The sequence below is a fragment of the Dromiciops gliroides genome, chromosome 1 (assembly GCF_019393635.1).
Source record: "Dromiciops gliroides isolate mDroGli1 chromosome 1, mDroGli1.pri, whole genome shotgun sequence".
Classification (NCBI taxonomy): Eukaryota; Metazoa; Chordata; class Mammalia; order Microbiotheria; family Microbiotheriidae; genus Dromiciops; species Dromiciops gliroides.
Window position 1 is genome coordinate 518,806,356 of NC_057861.1, and position 22,300 is coordinate 518,828,655.

The following is a 22,300-nucleotide window of genomic DNA, read 5'->3' on the forward strand; positions in this document are numbered from 1 at the left end:
TCTGGCAATCATAAGACTTAGGTAATTTTTTTTTTGGTTTTGCGGGGCAATGAGGGTTAAGTGATTTGCCCAGGGTCACAAAGCTAGTAAGTGTCAAGTGTCCGAGACTGGATTTGAACTCAGGTCCTCCTGAGTCCAGGGCCGGTGCTTTACCCACTGTGCCACCTAGCTGCCCCTGACTTAGGTAAAATTTAAAGAAATACTTCATGTGGAAAATCTTTGGGACCTGTGCGTTAGACTAAAATAAAACAAATCCAATTCCATCAAAAATGTCTTGAGTTACTTCCCACATAGATCTGTTCTTATAATTTCAACACATACAAAAGATTATGTAAGATTGTTTTTAATGGAGTTTATATTCAGATTACAGTTAACCAGTGCAGGCCTTAAATTACTTCATTAGGCATGGGTTTGATATCTAAGGAAACATCTGCAAAGACAAGAAAGAGTTCACAGCACAAGCAAACTAACTACATCTATTTGGTTGTTTAACATATGCAGAAAATGTCAAGTAAATCATTAATAGAAACAAAAAGCAAAACAACTGGTCCTCTCACATTTTTTTAATGGCTCAAACTCTATAAGAAGCATGTACTAAGGAAAACTCATGACTGTTCTAATACTTGAGAGATCTTGGGTCAAAATCTCCCAGCGTTAAGTGGAATGTGATTCACTGTGTTCACATAAGCATCAAAGGCAAAGGAGTCTTTCAGAATAAAGCACATATTCTAGATGTTACTTATTACTGCTAATGTGACTAAAGGTTTATTTTACTTTTTTTTCTTTTTGAAATGAGGAATATAATGATGCTGGGTGTGAAAAATTTCACAATGTTGGATAAGAGCTACTTGGCCACTGAAGATACACAGCTCCATCTCCTGCAGCATTCTTAGGAGTTCTTCTCGGAAATCTTGACTGTGACAGTCTTGACTTCAGTGTATTCATGGAGACCATATTCTCCCCTAGAGGCAAAATAATAGCATGTGAGATATCATTATCTATAAACTATAGTCAGTGTCTCAGTGTGAATTTGGCACTGTTCATTAGGGCAGGTATGAGACTAGGTGGGGTAATGACTAGAGGGTAAGTTTTAAGAGTCAGGAAGACCATGTTTCAAGCCTGCTTCTGACTCATGCTAGCTGGGCATCCATGTCCAAGTATACCCAAGCAAGCTTTAAGGGGAATAAATTACAAATGAGTTGATTATCTGAATCAGTAAACTATTTCTACATTGGGAGTTGCCCATTTTCACAAAAGTATAGGTATGAATAGAAAAGTATTATTATAAGTGATTTGAGAAGTAATTTATGTTCTCAGAAGCAACAAGTACTAGGTGTGCTATCTGACTTAATAGACCCTTTTGCAAAAAGCTATAGAGAAACCAGTTTGGAGTTTTTAAAGAGAAATTAAGGCTTAGAATTAGAAATTAGAAAACAGACACAACCAAGCACTACAGCTATTTGTACTTCACTGGATCCAAAATTGTCATTTTAGGAAATATTTTCAAAGTGAAATACAATGGCATAACTAGAAATTTTTGTCACCTATAGCCAAAATAATTGGCAGGACATAGCAAATGGGAGAGGGGTGAGATAATATTATGTACCAGAAGACAGTCAGGGATTGTTTAGCTGTATGTACTAAGAGCAGTATAACTGTAGATTGTTACATTGGGAGAATGTGTGGGCTGCTCTGTTGTGCTCATTCTAATTTCCTGGAGCATATAACCTAGCCTACACACAAACCCTTCGGAAGCAGGGGTACAGGCTGGGAGACTGTGTTACATGATGAGGTTTGGGGACAGCTCTCTGTAGACAAAGGGTTCTTAACATCTTTTTGTGTTGTGGACACCCCCCCCCCCCCCCGCAACTTTGACAGTCTGGTGAAGCCTAGAAATCTCTTCTCACAAGAATGTTTTTAAATGCATAAAATAAAATACAAAGGAAATAAGAGGTCAATGAAAACCAAGATACAATTTGTTTCCCATCCAAGTTTACAGACCTCCTGTATTTATCCATGCATCTCATGGAGGTCTATGGATCCAAGGTCAAGAAACCCTGCTCTAAACCATGGGGTGGGTATAAATGCACACTTCTGCTTATGTTGGTGCCTGGGGCAAATTCCCCAGCAAATTCCCTTGCTCTGGTCTCTGGACAAATGGAATTCTACAACAACAGAAAGCAAAGTACACATATTTTTAGGTGATTATTAAAGATGAGAAAGCTTGATTTTCACCATAACTGAGAAAACATTTTTAGTTATTTGTAAGTTATCATTAAGTCCTTGTTCAATAAAAGGTGACCATTCAAAAGAAAAATTTAATTGCAATGAGAATTAATTAATTTCCCATATTGGTTCAAAAAAACACTACAAAATGGAAACAGCAAAGCAGGAAGAACATCATAATTATAAAAAAGAAAATATTGTAAAAATAAGACAGGGGAAGGAAGCAATATTGGGCCAAATCTAGAAAATTAAATTTGAATAGGGATTAATACAGGTTGGCTTTTTTTTTAAATGAACTTCACAAAAATAAAATGGAGTGGGCATGGATAGCTAACAATTAGTCTGAGAAAGATCTGAGTTTTTATTGATAAAAAGCTCAATTGTAAGGAAATGTAGAAATATGGTAGGCAAAATTATTAACACCAGCTCTTAGGCTGCATCAAGTGAGATGTAGTTCCCAGCACTAAGCAACTGATAAACCCAATGGGCTTTGTGGGCTCTAGAAGTATTAAGATCTGGTATTATGTTTTGGTACCACATTTTAGGAAGAACATTGTTAAACTAGAGAGCACCTAGAGGTTGGTGACAAACGTGTTGGAAGGTCTCAAGATCATGCCAAATGAACTTGGCTGCTAAACCTTCCAAACTTGGTTCCCGGAGGAATTTACACAGTGGCACAGAAGCTTGAGTTTGAACCTAATTCATAGGAAGCTTTTCTCCTTTAAGTTCTTATTCAAGAAGTTGCTTAAAGCAACTTTTTTAGTTTTTCAAGAAACTCCTGATATGGATTGAAATGCTTTGGACTTTTGGTCTCTATTATTTGATTTTATTGTGCCTGGTCATTATGAATTAGCTAAATGGTACAACTGTGAATATTTCTGAAATGATGAGTTTATTCATATGCTAGTCTTTAGGTCCTTGGTATACTTATTTACCATTTTACATTCAGTATTTTCCAGATTTCTCATGTGAGATGAACCCAGAATCATAACACTTTAGAATTGGAAGGGACCATAAAGATGACCTCATCAAATCCCTTCATTTTAAAGATAAAGAAAGTGAAAGATACAATACAATCTGTTTTACTCTGTTATTTTATGATTATCCAATTAATCTAGAGGTCCAATCTGAAGAGTAGAGAGGGATAGTTTGAAAATGAACCCAAGAGGCAAAGCCAGGCCTTGAGCTAGATAATGCAAGTTTAGGGAGTGGCACATGGTGGGAGGAAAATATGGGACACAATAAGCAGTAATCATTATTCTTATTCTTATTATTTCTTATTATTAATTATTTACAGATGTATATATCCTTAATGCCCCCAAATCTTGATCTTCGTGGTGTATAGGTATTTGTTATATAAGTCAAATTTCATGTGTTTTAATAAAGGCTCAAAACTCCATCAGACAGTGACAAACAGAAGGTACGATTTTTAAGTGGGAGTAAAGGATTTGGGAGGAACAGGGGTTGGGATGGGCAATTTGAAAACTGTCTAAGGCACAGAAATATCTTCTTTCAACTTTGTTCAGAAGGTATATTAAATGATGTCTCACTGGATTTGGTCTGTGATGGTCTTCATTTTTTTTAAAATTTATTATTATTATTATTTTTTTAGTGAGGCAATTGGGGTTAAGTGACTTGCCCAGGGTCACATAGCTAGTTAAGTGTTAAGTGTCTGAGGTCAGATTTGAACTCAGGTCCTCCTGACTCCAGGGCTGGTGCTCTATCCACTGTGCCACCTAGCTGCCCCGTCTTCATTTTTTTTTAATGAACAACTCAAATATTGGTATTGAGGGCTTGTTAATTTAGATTTCAGATAAAACCTAGGTCAAAATTATAAGCAAGGTAGGACCAGAATTCACAAAGTACATTTCATATCTTTTAGACTGTTGGTTGAAGCAATTCACAAATGTGAGGACAAAGGGGATGAGATTGTTCTCACAATATAGTTCAAGGGATAGCTTTTTAAAAAAATTTTTAAATCATAGTTCCTTGAAAGGTAGGGGCTGTTTTCATTTTGGTCATTTTATTTCTAGCATCTAGAATAGTGCTTAGAGAATAGTTTGTGCTTAATAAATAATTGTTTGGTTGATTTGCATGACAGCTAAATGCATTAACTGGGGATTTGATATGCACAAGTCAATCCACTATACTTGGCTTTAAGTCATTTCACTTAAAAGTTAAATAAATATTTATTGGTAACTACGAGGTTTTCCATTTTATTACGTCTTTTCTTTTAAATCAAATGTTTTCTTTTAAATCAAAATCACATAACATTTATTATTTTAGAATGCCAGAAGGGACATTAGAGATCACCAAATACATGGCATAAATAGATATCCTAAGGCCTGGAAGGGTCACTTGACTTGCCTAAGGTCTTACAGTTCAGTGCCATAGCTGGAACTAGATGGCAATCTTCCTGTTCAAAGTACTTTCCTCGATAGCCCTGTACCATTCTACCTTCACGAAGATAAAAAATTTAATTATATTCCATTGATTTAGTAATTAGCTGGTGTTAATTGTAGAAGTGTGGTCCAGTGACTCCTAGGGGTGTGCGGGTGGGGAGTGGGGTTAGCATCAGAGTCAAGAAAGCCTGGATTCAAATCCAGCTGCAAATGGATATTGGTTATGTGATCTTGGGCAAGTCACTTAATTTCTCAGGGCCTCAGGAAGTTGTATAACTATTTCTAAGTTTACAAAGAAGATGCTTATTAATAGCAATGGATGGTAATTGTCGTCCTGAAGTTCCTTAGAAAAGGGCTTCTTAAAGTTTTCCTACTTGCAACCCCTTTTTTCCTGAGAAATTTTTATGCAACCCCAGGTATATAAGTATATTTTATATATATATATGTGTATATATATATATATATATATATATACACACACACACACACACACACACACACACACATATATATATATATATATACAATGTCTTACTGTTGCCAAATGTTTTGTGACCCTGACATTCAGTTATATAACTTCAGATAATGTTGCAACTCCCAGTTTAAGAAGCTAGGCCTTAGACTCGTGAAAGAGCCAGTTCTCTTTATTCCCCCACCCTCATTTCTCTCTCTCTCTCTCTCTCTCTCTCTCTCTCTCTCTGTATTTATATCCTGTCACCCCAACTAGGTTTTAATTTCCACAGAAGAAATGGTGTTTTATCACAACTTCTTTTGTGTTTCTACAGGGCTAACTACTTTGTTTACTATAAGGAAGCCACAGACAATACATTCCTTTTTTTAATTAATAAAGTATTGGTGTATGATAAACCTAAGGGGACTAGAGCAAATTGATTTCAATATTATGTTCATAATACAGGCAACTCTAAGAAGTTTTATCACACATAATTTACATCTCATGATATACCAATTAATTTTTACCATGATAATTTTCTATTTTTTGCAAGAATAAAATAATTTCTGATAAATTGAAACTGACTAAAGTCTGAGATAACTGAAGTGATTTTGTAATTAGTTTACTTTTAAAAGGTAGACATCATGGTTTGAGAAGGACCTAGGGTAAAATAAAGGGTAAAGTAGCTTGTGATAAATTCCTTTGAGAGAAGTACCAGTAATAGTAATAAAAGCTAGAATTTATATAGTACTTTAAGTTTTGAAAAGTAATTTGCAAATATTATCCTCACAACAAACCTGGGAGGTAGGTGCTATGAATAGCCTCATCTTAAAGATGAGGAAACTGAGGCAGAGAGGTTAAGCAACTTGTCTAGGGTCACACAGGTAAGTATCTCAGTTGGCTGTGAACTCACATCTTCCTGCTACCAGGTCTAGCACTCTGTCTACTGTGCTACCTAGCTACTTTATTGTATATGGCAAAGTAAGGCATTTTCATGGGTCAAATTATGATACAGATGAATAGATCTCCAAGGTTCATTCATCTAAGTTTTGTATTCATCTTTAATCAAAGCTATCACAGTGAATTCACTTTATGTGTGGGCATGTAAAACCCAACAAAATGAATAAACAAAAAAACCTCTCTGGCTCTAGAATTCAAGGAATTAGGTTCAGATTTGAGCTTTGCCATTCGAAAACAGTAGGGCCTTTGACAATTCTAAATTTTGGGGGCCTCATTTTCCTCATCTATAAAATGAAAGCATTGGATTAGATGTCCCCTAAGGTATCGTCTAATTCTAAATCTGTGATTCCATATATTTATAGCCCAAAATCAAATTTAGGATGAATAGGGAGTGGGGGAGATAATCAGAGGACAATATATTAAAAGAACTTTAGACATCAAGTCTGAACTATGTTTTTCATATGAAGAAACTGAGGCCGAGGGAGGTTTAAGTGACTTCTAAAAGGTAACAAAGGAAGTAAGTGATATATACCCATTATCTGAACCTAGATTCTTTGGGCACTCCAATTCCAGCAGGCTTTCTATGCAAACTCTCTGGAAAAATGTCACGAAGTCAATTATATCACATATACATGCATACATATCTCTGTGTGTATAACAGGCAAATATATATGTGTGTGTGTGTGTGTGTGTGTGTGTGTGTGTGTGTGTGAAAATGGTGTATCTTTCTTGTAATCATGAGTTTATATGGAAACAAAAATTGTATTTTTTGTTTTAATGAATATGAGTATTTAGTACCTATATTTGGTCCAAAAATATGTGTTTATGTATATAGCAGATAGGTGGCACAGTAGAGCTCTGAGCCTAGAGTCAAGAAACTCATTTTACTGAGTTCAAATTTGGTCTCAGACATTTACTAGCTGTGCAACCCTGGGCAAGTCACTTAAACCTGTTTGCCTCAGTTCCTCATTTTTAAAATGAGCTGGAGAAAGAAATAGCAAATCATTCTAATATCTTTGCCAAGAAAACCCCAAATGAGGTCATAGAGTCAGAAACAACTGAATAAAACTGAATGACAGATATATGTATATTGCATGTGTTTACATATGTGAATATGTATATATAATATCTAAATACATATATCTATATGCATGCATGTAAAATATAAGTGTTTTTATACTCCTTTTTATACTAAGGGGAGGAATCTAAAATTTCATGAGTTATTTTGAAAATGGATGAGAGATGGGGCAATTAGGTGGCACAGTGGATAGAGTACCAGTCCTGGAGTCAGGAGGACCTGAGTTCAAATCCGGCCTCAGATACTTGATACTTACTAGCTGTTTGACCCTGGGCAAGTCACTTAAACCCAATTGCCTCACCCCCCCCCCCCAAATGGATGAGAGATACAAGTACATGTGAAATTAATGACAAGATTTTTTCCTAAAAATCCAGGAACATGGGGATATCTACAGTAACATGGAGATAAATCTTCAATATGTATCATTAGAATTATTTGGAGATACCACAAAAAAAGAAATGCCAAAAAAACCTTACTTACAATTCTCGTCCATTCCCAGACATCTTGAATCCACCAAAAGGGCTTTGAGCAGAAACCACACTATAGCAGTTCACCCTGAAAAGGCAAGAATATTTTACACTTATTTCAACTGATCCAATAGTCATTTATTTGGTGTATCTTGAGATTGGTTTTACCCATCTATTCTCTCTCTCTCTGTGTCTCTCTGTCTCTGTCTCTCTCCATCTATCTATCTATCCATCCATCTATTAATTAATTCCTTTATTTATTTGGACTGGACTTGAGACTTCTTTGGTTACAAGTAGTGTCCTTGAACTCCCAAGTGAGGAAGCTCCTGCTTCCAATGCACATACTGACACATGTTTTGCAACTTAGAGTTTTAGAGAGTTGCCCGAGTCCCTGAAAGGTCAAGAGTTACACAGCAATTATGTCAGAGGAAAGACTTGAACCCAAGTTCTTTTGCAATTGCCCAATATGCCATAGAAAGTAGGATTCGGCTTTTAGAAAATCTGAGGTGATGTATGGGGATAGAGGTCCTTAATGCCTATAATATATAAACTATAGATATTAAAATATCCTTGATGTTTGAGTAACTGACCTGCTGGTACAAATTCTTTTGAGCCATTTCTCATGCATTTTGCAGTACAAAGAGTTTACTTTTCAATTACTTCATTCTTTGTAATTGCTAATTATATTAATCCCCCCATCCCCATCATATATACTTTGCACACATTAAAAAGCTCATCTCTACCAGAGATCCTGGTATGTTGAGAATAACAAAGGAGCTTGACTCAATTATTCAAAAAAGAAAAAAAATAAATTCTCTACCCTTTTTCCAGTTACTCTATGAAGTTACAATAGGTAGTTGACAGCAGGTTACAAGTAATTTTTGGGCCTCCCTAACAAATTATACACCCTTTTAAAAAGAATTGGACCATTCATAAATACTTGAATGGATATTGGGGATGTTCTTTCAGCTAAAACAAGTGGAAGGATTGTCTTAATTGTTACTGCTTTGAGTTCTACAGATACATCAACACTTTCTTTTGGCCATGTTTGTCTTCAGTTACCGGATTCACTTTAAAAGCAACTATCGGGGGCGGCTAGGTGGCGCAGTGGATAAAGCACCGGCCCTGGATTCAGGAGTTCCTGAGTTCAAATCCAGCCTCAGACACTTGACACTTACTAGCTGTGTGACCCTGGGCAAGTCACTTAACCCCCATTGCCCCACAAAAAAAAAAGCAACTGTCTATTCCACAGTTTTAAGACAGAGAAAGGGAATTCCCCAAAGAAGAAATGGTCAGCAACACCTTCGATCTCAAAGTCAGGAACTTTGTGTTTCTAGGGTTCTTCTTTACATCTCAGAGCTACATCTCCATTGTGATATACAAGAAATGAAATCAATGGGTAGAGATTAAACTACCAAGGCATGAAAGATTTGACTTCAAATGACAAAACAGTCTGTTTCTGAAAATAATATACATATACATATACATATATATACACATATACATATATCACTGAGTTTTTAATACTGTCAAATTATTTGACCAGGGATTTAAATGATATTAGGTATAGTTGATATTTTATATCACTCTGCTTTATCTGGCAGGCATATATTATCTCCTGTTATCAAAGATTGTATCATTTTAAGTTTGGCATCATTAATGAACAAAGGGGGAAAAAAGTATTCATTCCTACATCTGTGCCTCATGTCCGGGAGTCATGTTAGTATAGTCAGGTTAGAAACTTAGAAATGTTATAGAAGTTTGATTTGAACCCAGATCCTCTGGTTCCAAATACAGCACTCTTTGCACTGTAATATAAAAGAAAGGAAACATGGGGAGTCCACTGAGAAGGTAAAGGGTAAGGATGATTTTGAAACATTAAGAAGATGATGGAATCAAATGAAAAAAAATTCACTATGATGGAGAGACAACGTGTGTAATACTTTTCAAGGATAGAAAAATCTTTTGGTTCCAGGAACTCCTTAGCACAGGGATTTGAAAACTAGGAGTTGGTACTCTGACCAAGAAGGAAGTGAATTGTGGACTGCTGTTGTCACTGTATTTTTGTTGTTGTTGTCCTTGGATAGAAAGTCTTTCTGAAATGTGATGGGACATGATTGTGGAGGAGAGTATGAAGGCAATCTTCAGCATAAATAGGGACTCCTGAGATAAATGGCCACTTGTACTAGCCTAAGGCAAAATAGAAAATGAATATGCAGTAGGTCTTTTGAAATGGCAGTGAGATCTCAAAATCAGTACACTTGGTGAGAGTGGGCAAGTTGAACAAGAAACTGATCAAGCACATAATGTCACTGAATAATATGCTCTAGGAGTATAACTGAATTTCAAGTTACACGACCTTCCTTGAGATTTTGACTCTACTCTTTACAACCTGTGTAAACAGAACATCACTTTGCCTGTAGTCTGTAAAATGTAGGTGTTGGATTAGGTAATCCCTGAAGCCTGACACCTCTAAAAGACAAAGTAACCAGGAAGAAGAGAGTACAAGTCCTACCTTTTACATACTGGCTGTGACACTGAGAAAGTTATCTAATCTCTCACTGTTCTAGGCAATTCTCTTAAAAGTAGCAGTGAAGGGGGCAGCTAGGTAGTGCAGTGGATAAAGCACTGGCCCTGGATTCAGGAGGACCTGAGTTCAAATCCGACCTTAGACACTTGACACTTACTAGCAGTGTGACCCTGGACAAGTCACTTAATCCCCATTGTCCTGCAAAAAAAAAAAAGAAAAAAGAAAGACAGAAAGAAAGAAAGATAGAAAGAAAGACAGAAAGAAAGAGACAGAAAGAAAGAAAGATAGAAAAAGTTGCAGAGAAGGTGCCAGTCTATCTTGATAAAAGGAACTGCCTCAGTGGGAGTGCTTTATACCAATAAAATCACAAAAATTATATTTATTATGTATGTATATATATATGTGTGTGTGTGTGTGTATTTATATACATATACACATGTATGTGTATTTAATGTTATATAGAAGAAAGCTGCCTGAGCATAAGTACTGTGCCATATGTATTTTTTTCTTTAGTATTTTACTTTTTCCCAATTATATGTAAAAACAATTTTTAACATTCATTTTTAAAACTTTGAGTTCCAAATTCTCTCCCTTCCTCCCCCCTGCTTTGAGAAGGCAAGCAATTCAATATAGGTTATACACATGTAGTCATGCAAAACCTTTCCATAGTAGTCAGGATCTGAAAGAAAACAGACAAAAAATTCAAGAAAAATAAAGTTAAAAATATGCTTCAATCTGTGTTCAAACACCATCAAGTCTTTCTCTGGGGATAGCATTTTTCATCATGAGTCCTTCGGAGTTGTCTTAGACCATTGTATTGCCGAGAACAGCTAAGTCATTCACAGCTGTTCCTCTTATAACATCTCTGTTACTTTGTACATAGCACATTTCACTTTTTATCAGCTCATATAAGTCTTTCCAGGTTTTTCTGAAAGCATCCTGCTCGTTATTTCTTATAGCATAATAGTATTCTGTCATAATCACATACCACAATTTGTTCAGCCATTTCCAAATCTGTGCAACATATTTTGCTAATGCCTTCCACAACATTTAGCATAGTGCTAAGCATGTAATTGGTGCTCATAAATAACTGTTTGAGTTTTTTCTGGTTGTTCCAGGGCTGTGATTTCATCAGTTACAGACAACTCCCTTGTTTCGAATTGCCCTCTGCTGGTGGAGAAAGGCAACTCCTATTGTAACAAAATTTTAAAGTAGTTCTTGGGACATAAGAGGTTAATTGTCTTCCTACCCAGCTATTATTTGTCAGAGCCTGGTCTGGAGTCTCAGTCTTCCTGACTCCAAGGATGGATCTCTATCTATTAATACAATTCTGCTTCTCTAATAGTTGAAATTAAACAGCAAATTTCAGGAAAACATTTTCAAGAAATAAACCACACAGGGTGAACAGACCTCAATTTAATTATAACATGTTTCATCAATAAAATTATCAGTAGCTCAGAAAACACAGGAAGGCCACATTCTAGAATGCCACCTGGTCTGAAAGAGAAACAAATTCGATTCTATAAATGTCCAAGTTGTTCTGTTAATGTCATTTGATCCCAAAGGCCACATCAATAATGTTTGACTCACCAGACTGTTCCAGCTTGAAGGGCAGAGGAAACTGTGATGGCTTTATCCAGGTCTTTGGTGAAAATGCCTGCGGCTAAGCCATAGTTGGTGTGGTTGGCCCTCCTGATCACTTCATCAATATTTTTAAACTTCATAATTTGTTGGACTGGTCCGAAAATCTGCTCCAGGCAAAAGAGGAGAGATGAGGTGGGGAGGGCCTTAGAGGGAAGCTTTTGGTCTATGATCCTATACCTCAAATTTGCCGCATTTGCTTCAGAATTAAAATTTCGGTTGGAAATACATGTTCAAAACATTCCTTCTCTAAATTATTTTATAAGAGCTTCACAAATACAAACAAAAAGCCATGGAAAACAATGTCTGACCTCCTAGGAGAAGATATTCATTGAGGTGTCAAATTATTTTAACTATATAGCAACTATTTTTGCAATGATTTTAACTATTAGACTGAGCATGTTTTAGGATTAGGTAGCTAGCCTTGATCAGTAGCCATAGCCAGATGTCACATTGCCAGCTTTGTACCAAGGGAGGAGGAAGCTATTCAGGCAAAACCAAGGAGTGACTTGAATGTTTGGAGCTCAGCGCCACACCTCAATTCCCTATGGTTCATTAATTCCAAATTGTTTGCATGATCCAATCAGAAGGAATATTGACTTATGCTTACTAATCAGAATGATCATGGACAAATCAGTTCATCTCTCTAGGTCTCATTTCTTCACCTGTAAAATTAAAAGATGGGACTAGATAGATAGATAGATGGATAGATAGATTTTTTTTTTGCAGGGCAATGAAGGTTAAGTGACTTGCCCAGGGTCACACAGCTAGTTAAATGTCAAGTGTCTGAGTCTGGATTTGAACTCAGGTCCTCCTGAATCCAAGGCCAGTGCTTTATCCACTGTGCCATCTAGCTACCCCCATGAGGTATTATTTCAAAGGTGTTTGGAGGGAATGTTGGGAGAACACCTGTGACTAGATTATTAAAGGTACTTTCCAGTTATAAATCTTATGGTCACTATGATCATACCCTTGATGAGGTCTTTTTCTTCCGTTGATATTTGTTTTTTTAAATTTGATGGGTAATTATAATCAATAAATGTTAATGGTTAAAAAAAGCACTGGGACTTTTAGATACTTGCAGAAATTACTTTGAGCTGCCTCTTTGAGGTAACAAGTCATTTGCTCTGACAATGAACAGAATGAATCCTCAGGTATTTGTGGTCAGCCACAGGTTTTGAGGTTCTCCCTGTCTCTTATCTTTCAGGTGGGCTAAAACCATTCTGAACCAAGATATTAACCTTTTTTTCCTTTTCCTGCTGGAGTCAAGAAATGCGAATATACAATTGAGAAAGGAACAGACTGAGGAAGGAAAGGGATTTGTGAATTTTTACAAAATGGTCCAGTTTGTAACCCTTTCAAGTTGAGTCAGTAGTTGTTTTCTATAATTCAATCTACCCAACCCTTTCTGTGTTTTTCCATTTACTTTGTCCAGTTTGTTATAAAAGAGATGTGACAGCACGATTCCATGAATTAACAGTAAGGGGAAAATTCCCTGTGCAACTCAGAACATTTCCCATCCCATTCTCTCCCCTCTTTAGGCGCTGGGGCAGTGGGAGCATCTCCACTCTGCCACCCCCCATTCACACTGAGATATTTGTGATTATTCATTTTTGCCTTTAACAGTGGCCAAGCTCATCCAGTTCCATTCTGGTTAAAAAGAACCTGTTGTATGCCTTGATTGTTGGTGATTGTGAAATCTGTCTGTGGTGAGGGTATATGAGGGTTGCTCTCAGGAACAAGGGAGTTGCAGAATGATTTGGAAGAATTTTCCCAGTTGTAGCTTTTCTTTCCTCTGGCTCCAGGGGACTCCTAATCAGAGCTTTGTGATCTCAGGCATGAGTGAATAAGATGACTGTGTACAAATCTCCCTCTGCCCATGTGACCTTAAAAGATCAGTGTACCTCTTTATTTACCTTACCAGGAGATAGGGTGCAGAGAACGATGAGAACAGCCCTGACATGGATTCCTATAGAAGATTTTGGAAAACCTCCAATTTGGAACTAGAGTTAACCCTCCATTTGGTGGCATTAGAGAATCTTAAAAGCTATCAAGCACAGCCCCACCTGTTCTCACAGGAAATCCCTTCTGTGCATAATTGCCTCTTTATGGATTATCCATAGTATAATTTAAATCTTTGATTGGCTTTTCCTCACCACCAGATGAATTTCTGGATTACCTCTTAGAAACTTTTAATTGGTATTCATTCAGGTAACACAAGCACATCTTGGTACTTTTCCAAGAGAAAAAAAATAGTTTGGAAAGCAAATCTGCTGTGTGTGTGGCTGAGGCTGGGGGTGTGGGACTGATTAATGTGTCTGAGTTACCCTAGGCAACACTTGAGGAAGAGGGTTCATTTTCCTTATGTGAAAAGTAAGAAACAAAGGTCCACAAGTCTTGTATGTTGCATATGTTTTCAGATTTTTGTCAATGTATCGATCTGATGTTTTTCACCCCTTTCCTTCCTTCCTTTTTTTTTTTTTTTTGCTTTTAAACTATTACTTGTCATATGAGATGGTTCTGTGGGAGAGGAAGAGGAAGGATACTGGGGAAAATGAAGGTAATAAAAAATATATATATAAATACAAATTTGTTTTTAACAAATGTTAAAAATGTGAGTTAAATAGGTGATGTTGAAGGTAATTTTCAGCTCTAAAAGTAAACACGATGCTTTTGAATTATGCATTACACTGATCTCCTACGTTTGTTCAAAAATGGACAGAAGTTTTCAAACAACCATACCAAGGAAACAGTTGCTGACAATATGGGAGATTACAGAGACAGAATGTTGCATGTATTATCAGAAAATGATTTTATTAATTGAATTTGCTGGTTTTCCTTTGTAATAAGGGAGGGGTCAATGACCATGGTATTAAAAATAGGTATCAATAAAACAAAGAAAAATACATATTGTGGCCTCATTATATAATATGTAAAACACACATTATATAATATATTAATATATTATATTATGTACATACATATATCAAAATATAACTGAAATTGAAATGGTATGATAGAAAACTACTTCTAAAATTATGTATAGATATACGAACCATATAAAATATACTATATAGTGATAATTTATTATATATACAAATGACTTCTACAATAATACATAGATATAAAAACATAATTCATTATATAGAAACTACATTTAAAATGTTTGTAATATATTATATATAATGACTTCTAAAATTATATATAAAAGATATATATATAGCACAGATACTAATATATGCTATATTTTATATAATTAACAATATATGATATTTATATTGGTATTTATATTAATTCTAATATGCTACATATTATAATCTTATATAATTTACTATATTTAATGTAGTAAATTATATAAATGTATGTATACTATATAATATATATAAATTATACACATGTATATATACACATGTCTATGTATCTGTGTATATTTACTTATGTGTGTATATAAAACAGATTGCATATATATTTTACTATATATGCATATACACACTTGCTTTTAGAATTCGTTTTTTCTTTTTTTTTCTTTTTTATCACATCCTTCCAAATTCAGTTTAGGTCTGACCCACAAGTAAGAAAAAGCCAGGCTAATGATTCACAGGAATCTAAGCTTTCTTTGAACAAAGGTAAAGACCATCTATAGGGAAAAATGATCATCTCTGAAAGAGAAATGAACTTATTCAAAGGATTCACTAGAGTTGACTGCCACTGTAACAGAGAGAGCTATGATAGAGCCAAATTAAATGAACAGCAAAAGCAGTGTAGTCTAATAAAAAAAAGTCAGGAATGACTAGGTTCTCTTTCATACTGTCACCAATTATACATACATATATATATATATATATATACACATACATATATATGTTTATGTGCGTGTGTGTATGACTCTGGGCAAGTCACTTTGTCATCTCTAAGCCTTGGTTGTCTCATCTGCAAAAGAGACAATACCTAGTTTGCCTATCTAATAAGGGGACAAAAATATATGGAGAATTAGTCATTTTACCTGTTTTGAGAAGTATTAATAAACTTAAAGTTAATAAGTTCATTATGGTATGGATACTAGCTAGCCTCAAAGTCAGAAACATCTGATTTCAAATCTTGCTTATGATTTATTAGCTTTTGTAATGGACAAGTCCCTTAACTTTCATGTGTTTTAACCAACTCCCTAGGATGTACTTATGAAATTATAATAGACTGGTTCAGGTCTGCTTTGGTAGAGGGAATTCCTAACACTGGTAAAATCACAGGGGGCAGCTAGGTGGCATAGTGAATAGAGCACCAGCCCTGGACTCAGGAGGACCTGAGTTCAAATGCAGCCTTAGACACTTGACACTTATAGCTGTGTGATCTTGGGCAAGTCACTAAACCCTCATCCCCCCCCTCCAAAAAAAAAAGAATGTAAAGAATATAAAATCACAGAAACTTCATCAATTTTTGACAGCTTACTGGATAGGGAAACAGAGGGATATCACCACTTGACAGATAAATAGTTGAGACATAGGGATAGCAAAGTGAGTGGCACAAGGTAACCCAGTGTTAACAAGTTAAAACTGCACCAAGACTTTTGGAACGCCCAAAATAATTTCTAGTTATTATTTTTATATTTTTTTTAAATGAGAGTATTGGATACACTGACTTCTGAGTCTCTCTGCTCTAGATCTATCATCCTATGGTTTTAAGAGTGTGATAGGGCAGCTAGGTGGTGCAGTGGATAAAGCACCAGCCCTGGATTCAGGAATTCCTGAGTTCAAATCCGGCCTCAGACTCTCCAGCCTCAGATGCTTGACACTTACTAGCTGTGTGACCCTGGGCAAGTCACTTAACCCTCATTGCCCCACCAAAACAAAAAAAGAAAAAGAAAGAAAGAAGAGTGTGATAAAAGATAAGAGATAAAACAAATAATTCTTTGGGAAAAGAATGAGTAAATAAGACAAGGATGGTTATAGAGGAGAGAAAAGGAGGGGGTATTCTCCAAGGATTTTGGTGAATTTTACAAGGAAGATAAAACTAATGTTTTCTCTATATTCCTGTTAGATAAAACATGCAAGCTACTCTATAATCATTAGAGTGCTGTTACCCCATGATTATCATTTTTCTTATTAGATAGAATAAGAGGAAGGGCAAGCAGAAACTTTAGTTGGATAGATGGAAAAACCATTTGACATTTAGGGTGATGTGAACACTAGCCTAGTAAAGGCTGTGAAGTGTTCGTTATTACAGATGCTGCAGCCACAAACAAACAAGCAATTTGTTCTGGTTGGCTTAATTATCTGATAATCTGAAGTCAGTGCATTGGATGAGATGGCATCTCTAGGTTCAATGGGACTTTTTCTTAAAGGTCTAGAAATTTAGAGACAGAAGCTTCTCAGAACATTACACTTTTTTTTTTTTAAAGTGAGAAACAATCTTATTTATTCATTGGTACATTGCAAGTTGGAGAAACACTGCAGTGATGAAGAAAGTCAGTGTCGGATCAACCAAACTCCTTATTTTCACAATATCCATTTACAAGGAAATTATAATAATATTCAACACAGCCTAACACAACATTCTTGGTTTTCTGATTCTTAAATGGGTTTCTATGTTTCAAATGATACTTCACAAACTAAGGCCAAACCGGCAATTACCTTCCTGAAGGGAGGTGATTTAAAGGTTCCCCATTATTGAAAAGGAGGCAAATCCCTATGACATATATTACTTTTTGTGACTTCTTAAGTATTTTTTGGTTTTCTTTTAACAGGTGGAGAGTTCTCCTTTTTCTATTCTGCATATATATTTATATGCAAATCTGGGAATTGCCATATGACAATTAGTAATTATTGCCAGGTGGTTTGGGGGTGCCCTTGTTTCCCAGCCTAGATGACAATAGCTAAAACCACATCAATGACTAAGAGAAGCAAATTGAGGTGAAACAAGAAGTAGAGAGAAGCATCTACTAGGAAAGTTGTGCCTTGAAAATGGACCCTTTGTGTGCAAGGGTATAGTGAAAAGAGAAAAAAAAGTAATTTCAAGAACAGAATGTAACCAAGTCTTACCTCTTCTTTGGCAATGCGCATCTCATCAGTAACATTAGAGAAAACTGTGGGCTCAATGAAGTAACCTCTTTCTCCCCATGGTCCTCCTCCACACTCCAGTTTGGCCCCTTCCTTCTTCCCACTCTCAATGAGGTCAAGTATCTTGTTGTATTGTTCTTTATCAATCTTCATGAAAATATGAAGGGGTGGGACAGATTGAAGGTGAGAAAAGAAAAAGAAACAAACTAATAATTCAGTCCTTCCTTGAACTTGCAATTCAAAAAAGAAAATATTGTTAAATACTAAATGTTACATCAAAATAGTTTCCTTGTCCTGAAGTTTAACTTCTTTTATCCCTAGAATTAATTATAAATCTTAAACTACTACACAAAATATTAATTGTTAACATTGTTGATAACACAAATGTGAGTGTTGAGAAAATATATGGCTAAGTAATTAAAACTGGTCTGTGACGGAGAGTTAAACTAAGGGTGAAAAGATGCGTCGCATTTAAACATCCTTGTTTGGTTGGTCTTTAGTAAATATCTGAACGGAGCAGTTTTGGATTCTAGCCCATCTTATACTAAAATCCTAATGGAAACATAATGATATAATTCTTTCAAACTATAATTTAGCCAGAGTCTATTACAACAAGCTCAAAATGTGGAATAAGAAAAAAAATCAGTTATTCAGACTTTACTTTTATTTGGCACAAGAAAATTAGAGTAATTTTAACCTGGGACTACAATTTAGTTAGTTCCAAGGTGTTTCACTCCCCCTGTCCCTAGATGAGTTCATCTAATATTTCAATGAAAATGAATAAAATAACATTTATTCATTGACACATTTTTATTGTTTTCTATTTTAAATTCTAATTATTATAAATAGCAAGTGTGTATACACTATTTACTTGACAAATCACTTCATGTCTTTATAGCTGTTCATTTCAAGTCTCATGTAAAGATAAGTGGCAAGATCATATTTTAATATTTTTGAAAACTCAGGCATAATTCTATTTAGAATTTTCAGAATGTGTTTACTGATAAGAGCCAGTCAGTTTAGGAAGTTGAAAGTTTGTTTTCAAGAAGTTCACTTTATCAGGTACTTATTCAATACTTTCTTTACGGCATTAAAAACAATGAGGCCTGGGTGTGGTGATGCACTCTTGTTATCTCTGATAAAGTGGGAGGCTTAAGCCTCTGAACTGCTCTTAAATTGGGAGTTCTGAGGTGTTAGCACAGCTGAAGCTGAGTGTCTATACTGAGTCCATCACCAATATGATGAAGCCATAAGGTGGTAAGAGCACCAGCCTTCCCAAGAAAGGGCGAGCTGGCCTACATAGAAATGGAGTAGGTCAAAGCTTCACACTTATTGGCAGTGAGATCAGCCCCATCAGTGGCTAATACACTATTAGCCTGGGCAAAATAGACCCATCCCTCAAAAATCCCCACAAACAAACAACAACAACAATGACAAAAAAACCCACCCCCCCCAGCACAATAAAAATGCATTCAATATACATATCTTCATTATTTGTTCTTACTGTGGGAATAGAAATATATATTTTTTACATTATGTAATTCACGTCAATACATAAGATTGCAAGAGAGCCAAAGGATACATGGCAGGCTTCCCAAAGCAGGACCCTCATGGATCACTTTCTCCTTTCACTTTCTCTATTCCACCACCATTATTAGCATTCAGGAAAACACACAATAAACTCTATACCCATGAATACAACCTTGCATTTCCAGTTTGGATCTTTTGGTTATGCTCTACCACCATACTATCACTTTCCTACAGGATGTCACTTCACAATAAACAAGCAGAATCATTGGGGACATAAATTTAGAACTACAAAGAGCCAAGAAGGTTATGTAGTATTAGCCACTCATTTACAGTGGGGAAACCAAGACCAAGATAGGTCCAGTGTTATATGCAAGGTCACAAGTATAGTAAGTGGGAGAGCTGGGTATCAAGTCTAGTATGTTTTTGTTTTTCAAGTTTATGTGAAGTTTATTGTCACATGTAATAGCTAGAATGCATACATGTAGTCTGAATGCATTCATGCCGGTAGCCTGCATGAGACTACTAGGGGGCAGCTAGGTGGGGCAGTGGATAAAGCACCCACCCTGGATTCAGGAGGACCCAAGTTCAAATCTGACCCCAGACACTTGACACTTACTAGCTGTGTGACCCTCGGCAAGTCACTTAACTCTCATTGCCCTGCCTCCCCCCAAAAAAATAAAAAGGAAAAAAGGAAAAGAAGAGAAACTACTAAATTCCATTAAATTACCCATTTTTATACCTTTGATTAAATAATTCTGGCTTCTTGTCTTTATCAAACATTATTCCCCAATTGACATAATATGGACAAAAGTCCGTTTTCTTATTGTTGAAGACATTTTGTTTTTTCAAAAGCTCAGGTCCCCTGTAGAAACTATCTTGCAGTTTATCAGCAGCTCTATTTTCTCCTTTCACTGTTTTGTTACTTTGTGGTTTGGCACAAATTGTTTTGCTTTATACAATTCTGTTATGCGCAAAATTTTAAAATTTCAGAGCTTAAGTGGTTGGATCAGAGTCAGACAGTTATTTAAAATTTGAGGTAGGATTCAAACGTAGGCCCTTCCATTTCTAAGGTTTGCAAAGAATGAATGAATTGCAGTTTGTTTTCTAAACTGACATTACAGAATTGTGAGTTAATAGATTTGAAGCTGGAAGTAATCCTGGAGGTGATCTAGTCTAATCCTCTCATTTTCAATAAAGAATACTGAGGCTCCATGAGGTTAAATGACTTGCCCAATACCACGTGATAGTAGATCTGAAATTTGAACCCAGGTTCTCTGACTTTATACCCACCATTCTTTTCATTCTATTACACTGCTCCCTTCATTCTGCAGACTAGTTTTGTCAGTTGTATTTCAGTCATCGGTATTCTTTTATGGTCCCGGGCTATAAATATTGGAGACCTGTTTGAGTTTTTGCTTTTCTTCTTCCCCTCAGCTATTCTACAAAATGTCCTTCATATCTGGTCCTTCCTCTCCATCCCTGTTATCATTCTAGTCCAATCAGCTCAAACCTAGATTATTGCAACAGCCTTCTCTCTCTTCTCTAATCCATTCTGCATAAAAGGGAGCTTGTCATCCTAATCTTTGTAAAACACCACTTTCATCATCTTTACTGTTTACTTCATCAAGTAAAAAATCTTCATCTTGGCTTTTACTTTCAAACCCCTTCATAATCTTACCACACCCTTTATACATGACTTCAGTTCTCACCACTCCCCCTATAAGTACCCCCTTCTCCAGAAAGGCCAGCCTTTTTAATGACTCTTAAATATATACCAAGCTGTTTGGCACCTCTTTGTTATTGCTCATGATATTGCCCTTTCCTGGAATGGTCTTTCATGTGTTTTTGTCTTTACAAAGCCCATCATTCCGTGAGGCCCAGATCAAATCTATCTCTCTGACTAGTCCAGCCGAAATTGATCTCCTGATTTTCTGAATTAGATTATAGCCTCCTTGAGAACAGGAAGTAGAAATGAACACTGGACCTGTTCAAATCTGATCCCCCCAACTTGAGTCATGGAACAATTTCAGGATCTTCCATGAGTACAGACATGTCTGAGACATTTCAGCATGAGCTAGATCTGGGCAAGATCCCTCCTGAGGCTCAGGGACTCAGGTCCTCCTGATTCCAGGGCTGGTGCTCTATCCACTATGCCACCTAGCTGCCCCCGAGGGAGTCATTTTAGAATACTAGGATTGTGGGTAAGTGAATGGGCTATTGGATGTCTCATATAATTGACATTCCATATTCAGTTTCAGGTAGACATAGGCAATTCACAGTGCATTGTCTATCAAGGTCATTTGATTTTGCAATTTTTTTGTGGTCAGATGTAAAAACGAAACGATAAAATATTTATCTTTTGTTTGCACAGTGGAAAAGAGTCTTGAGAACTGACCCATCAAATAGGAGGATGAAGCAATAGGCCAAATGTTCCAGGTGAATGAAGTCTCTCTTTGTGATAAATTCTTTCCCACAAAAACAACAAAAGGTATTTTTAAAATGTGGGGAAGCCCTAGGGGTGTTTCAGGATCTTTTACTTTTTTTGGTCTCAGTATACTTATTGGTTTAAATGCAATTTATGATAAAATCTTTTCATTATTTTGGGGGATTAAGGTCTAATGAGCTGTTAAATCACCAGCCTATTGACAGACAAACTCTTTGTTTCTTAGTGAACTATATCTTCCTTTTGGAAGCAATAAAACATTTGAGTTATCTTCTTTTAATTCCTATGGATCTCCTAGTCTATCTGGTGGGGGGAGAAACATGTTATGGGTTCTACAGTCAGCTATCTTGGGCTTGATGCTTTAAGTTCGAGAAATTCTTTTTCATTTCCCCATATACATCTTTAAAATATATACTCTGAAGAAATCAAAGTTAAACAAATTCCATTGAAAATACAGATGACAGGGGGCAGCTAGGTGGCACAGTGGATAGAGCACCTGCCCTGGAGTCAGGAGGACCT

General features: G+C 36.1%; 1 protein-coding gene across 1 annotated transcript in view; it reads right to left on the reverse strand.

Moving 5' to 3' along the window:
* Window positions 1-357: 357 nt before the first annotated feature.
* LOC122731679 (retinal dehydrogenase 1-like) overlaps window positions 358-22,300 on the reverse strand; it is a 69,410-nt gene continuing 47,467 nt past the window's right edge. Inside the window, exons 10-13 of the mRNA XM_043971935.1 lie at window positions 17,791-17,955; window positions 11,705-11,862; window positions 7,598-7,672; window positions 358-962 (exon numbers count right to left, since the gene is read on the reverse strand). Of these exons, the coding sequence (XP_043827870.1) occupies window positions 890-962; window positions 7,598-7,672; window positions 11,705-11,862; window positions 17,791-17,955 (471 nt within the window). The 3' untranslated portion in view covers window positions 358-889. The remainder of the gene's footprint in view (window positions 963-7,597; window positions 7,673-11,704; window positions 11,863-17,790; window positions 17,956-22,300) is intronic.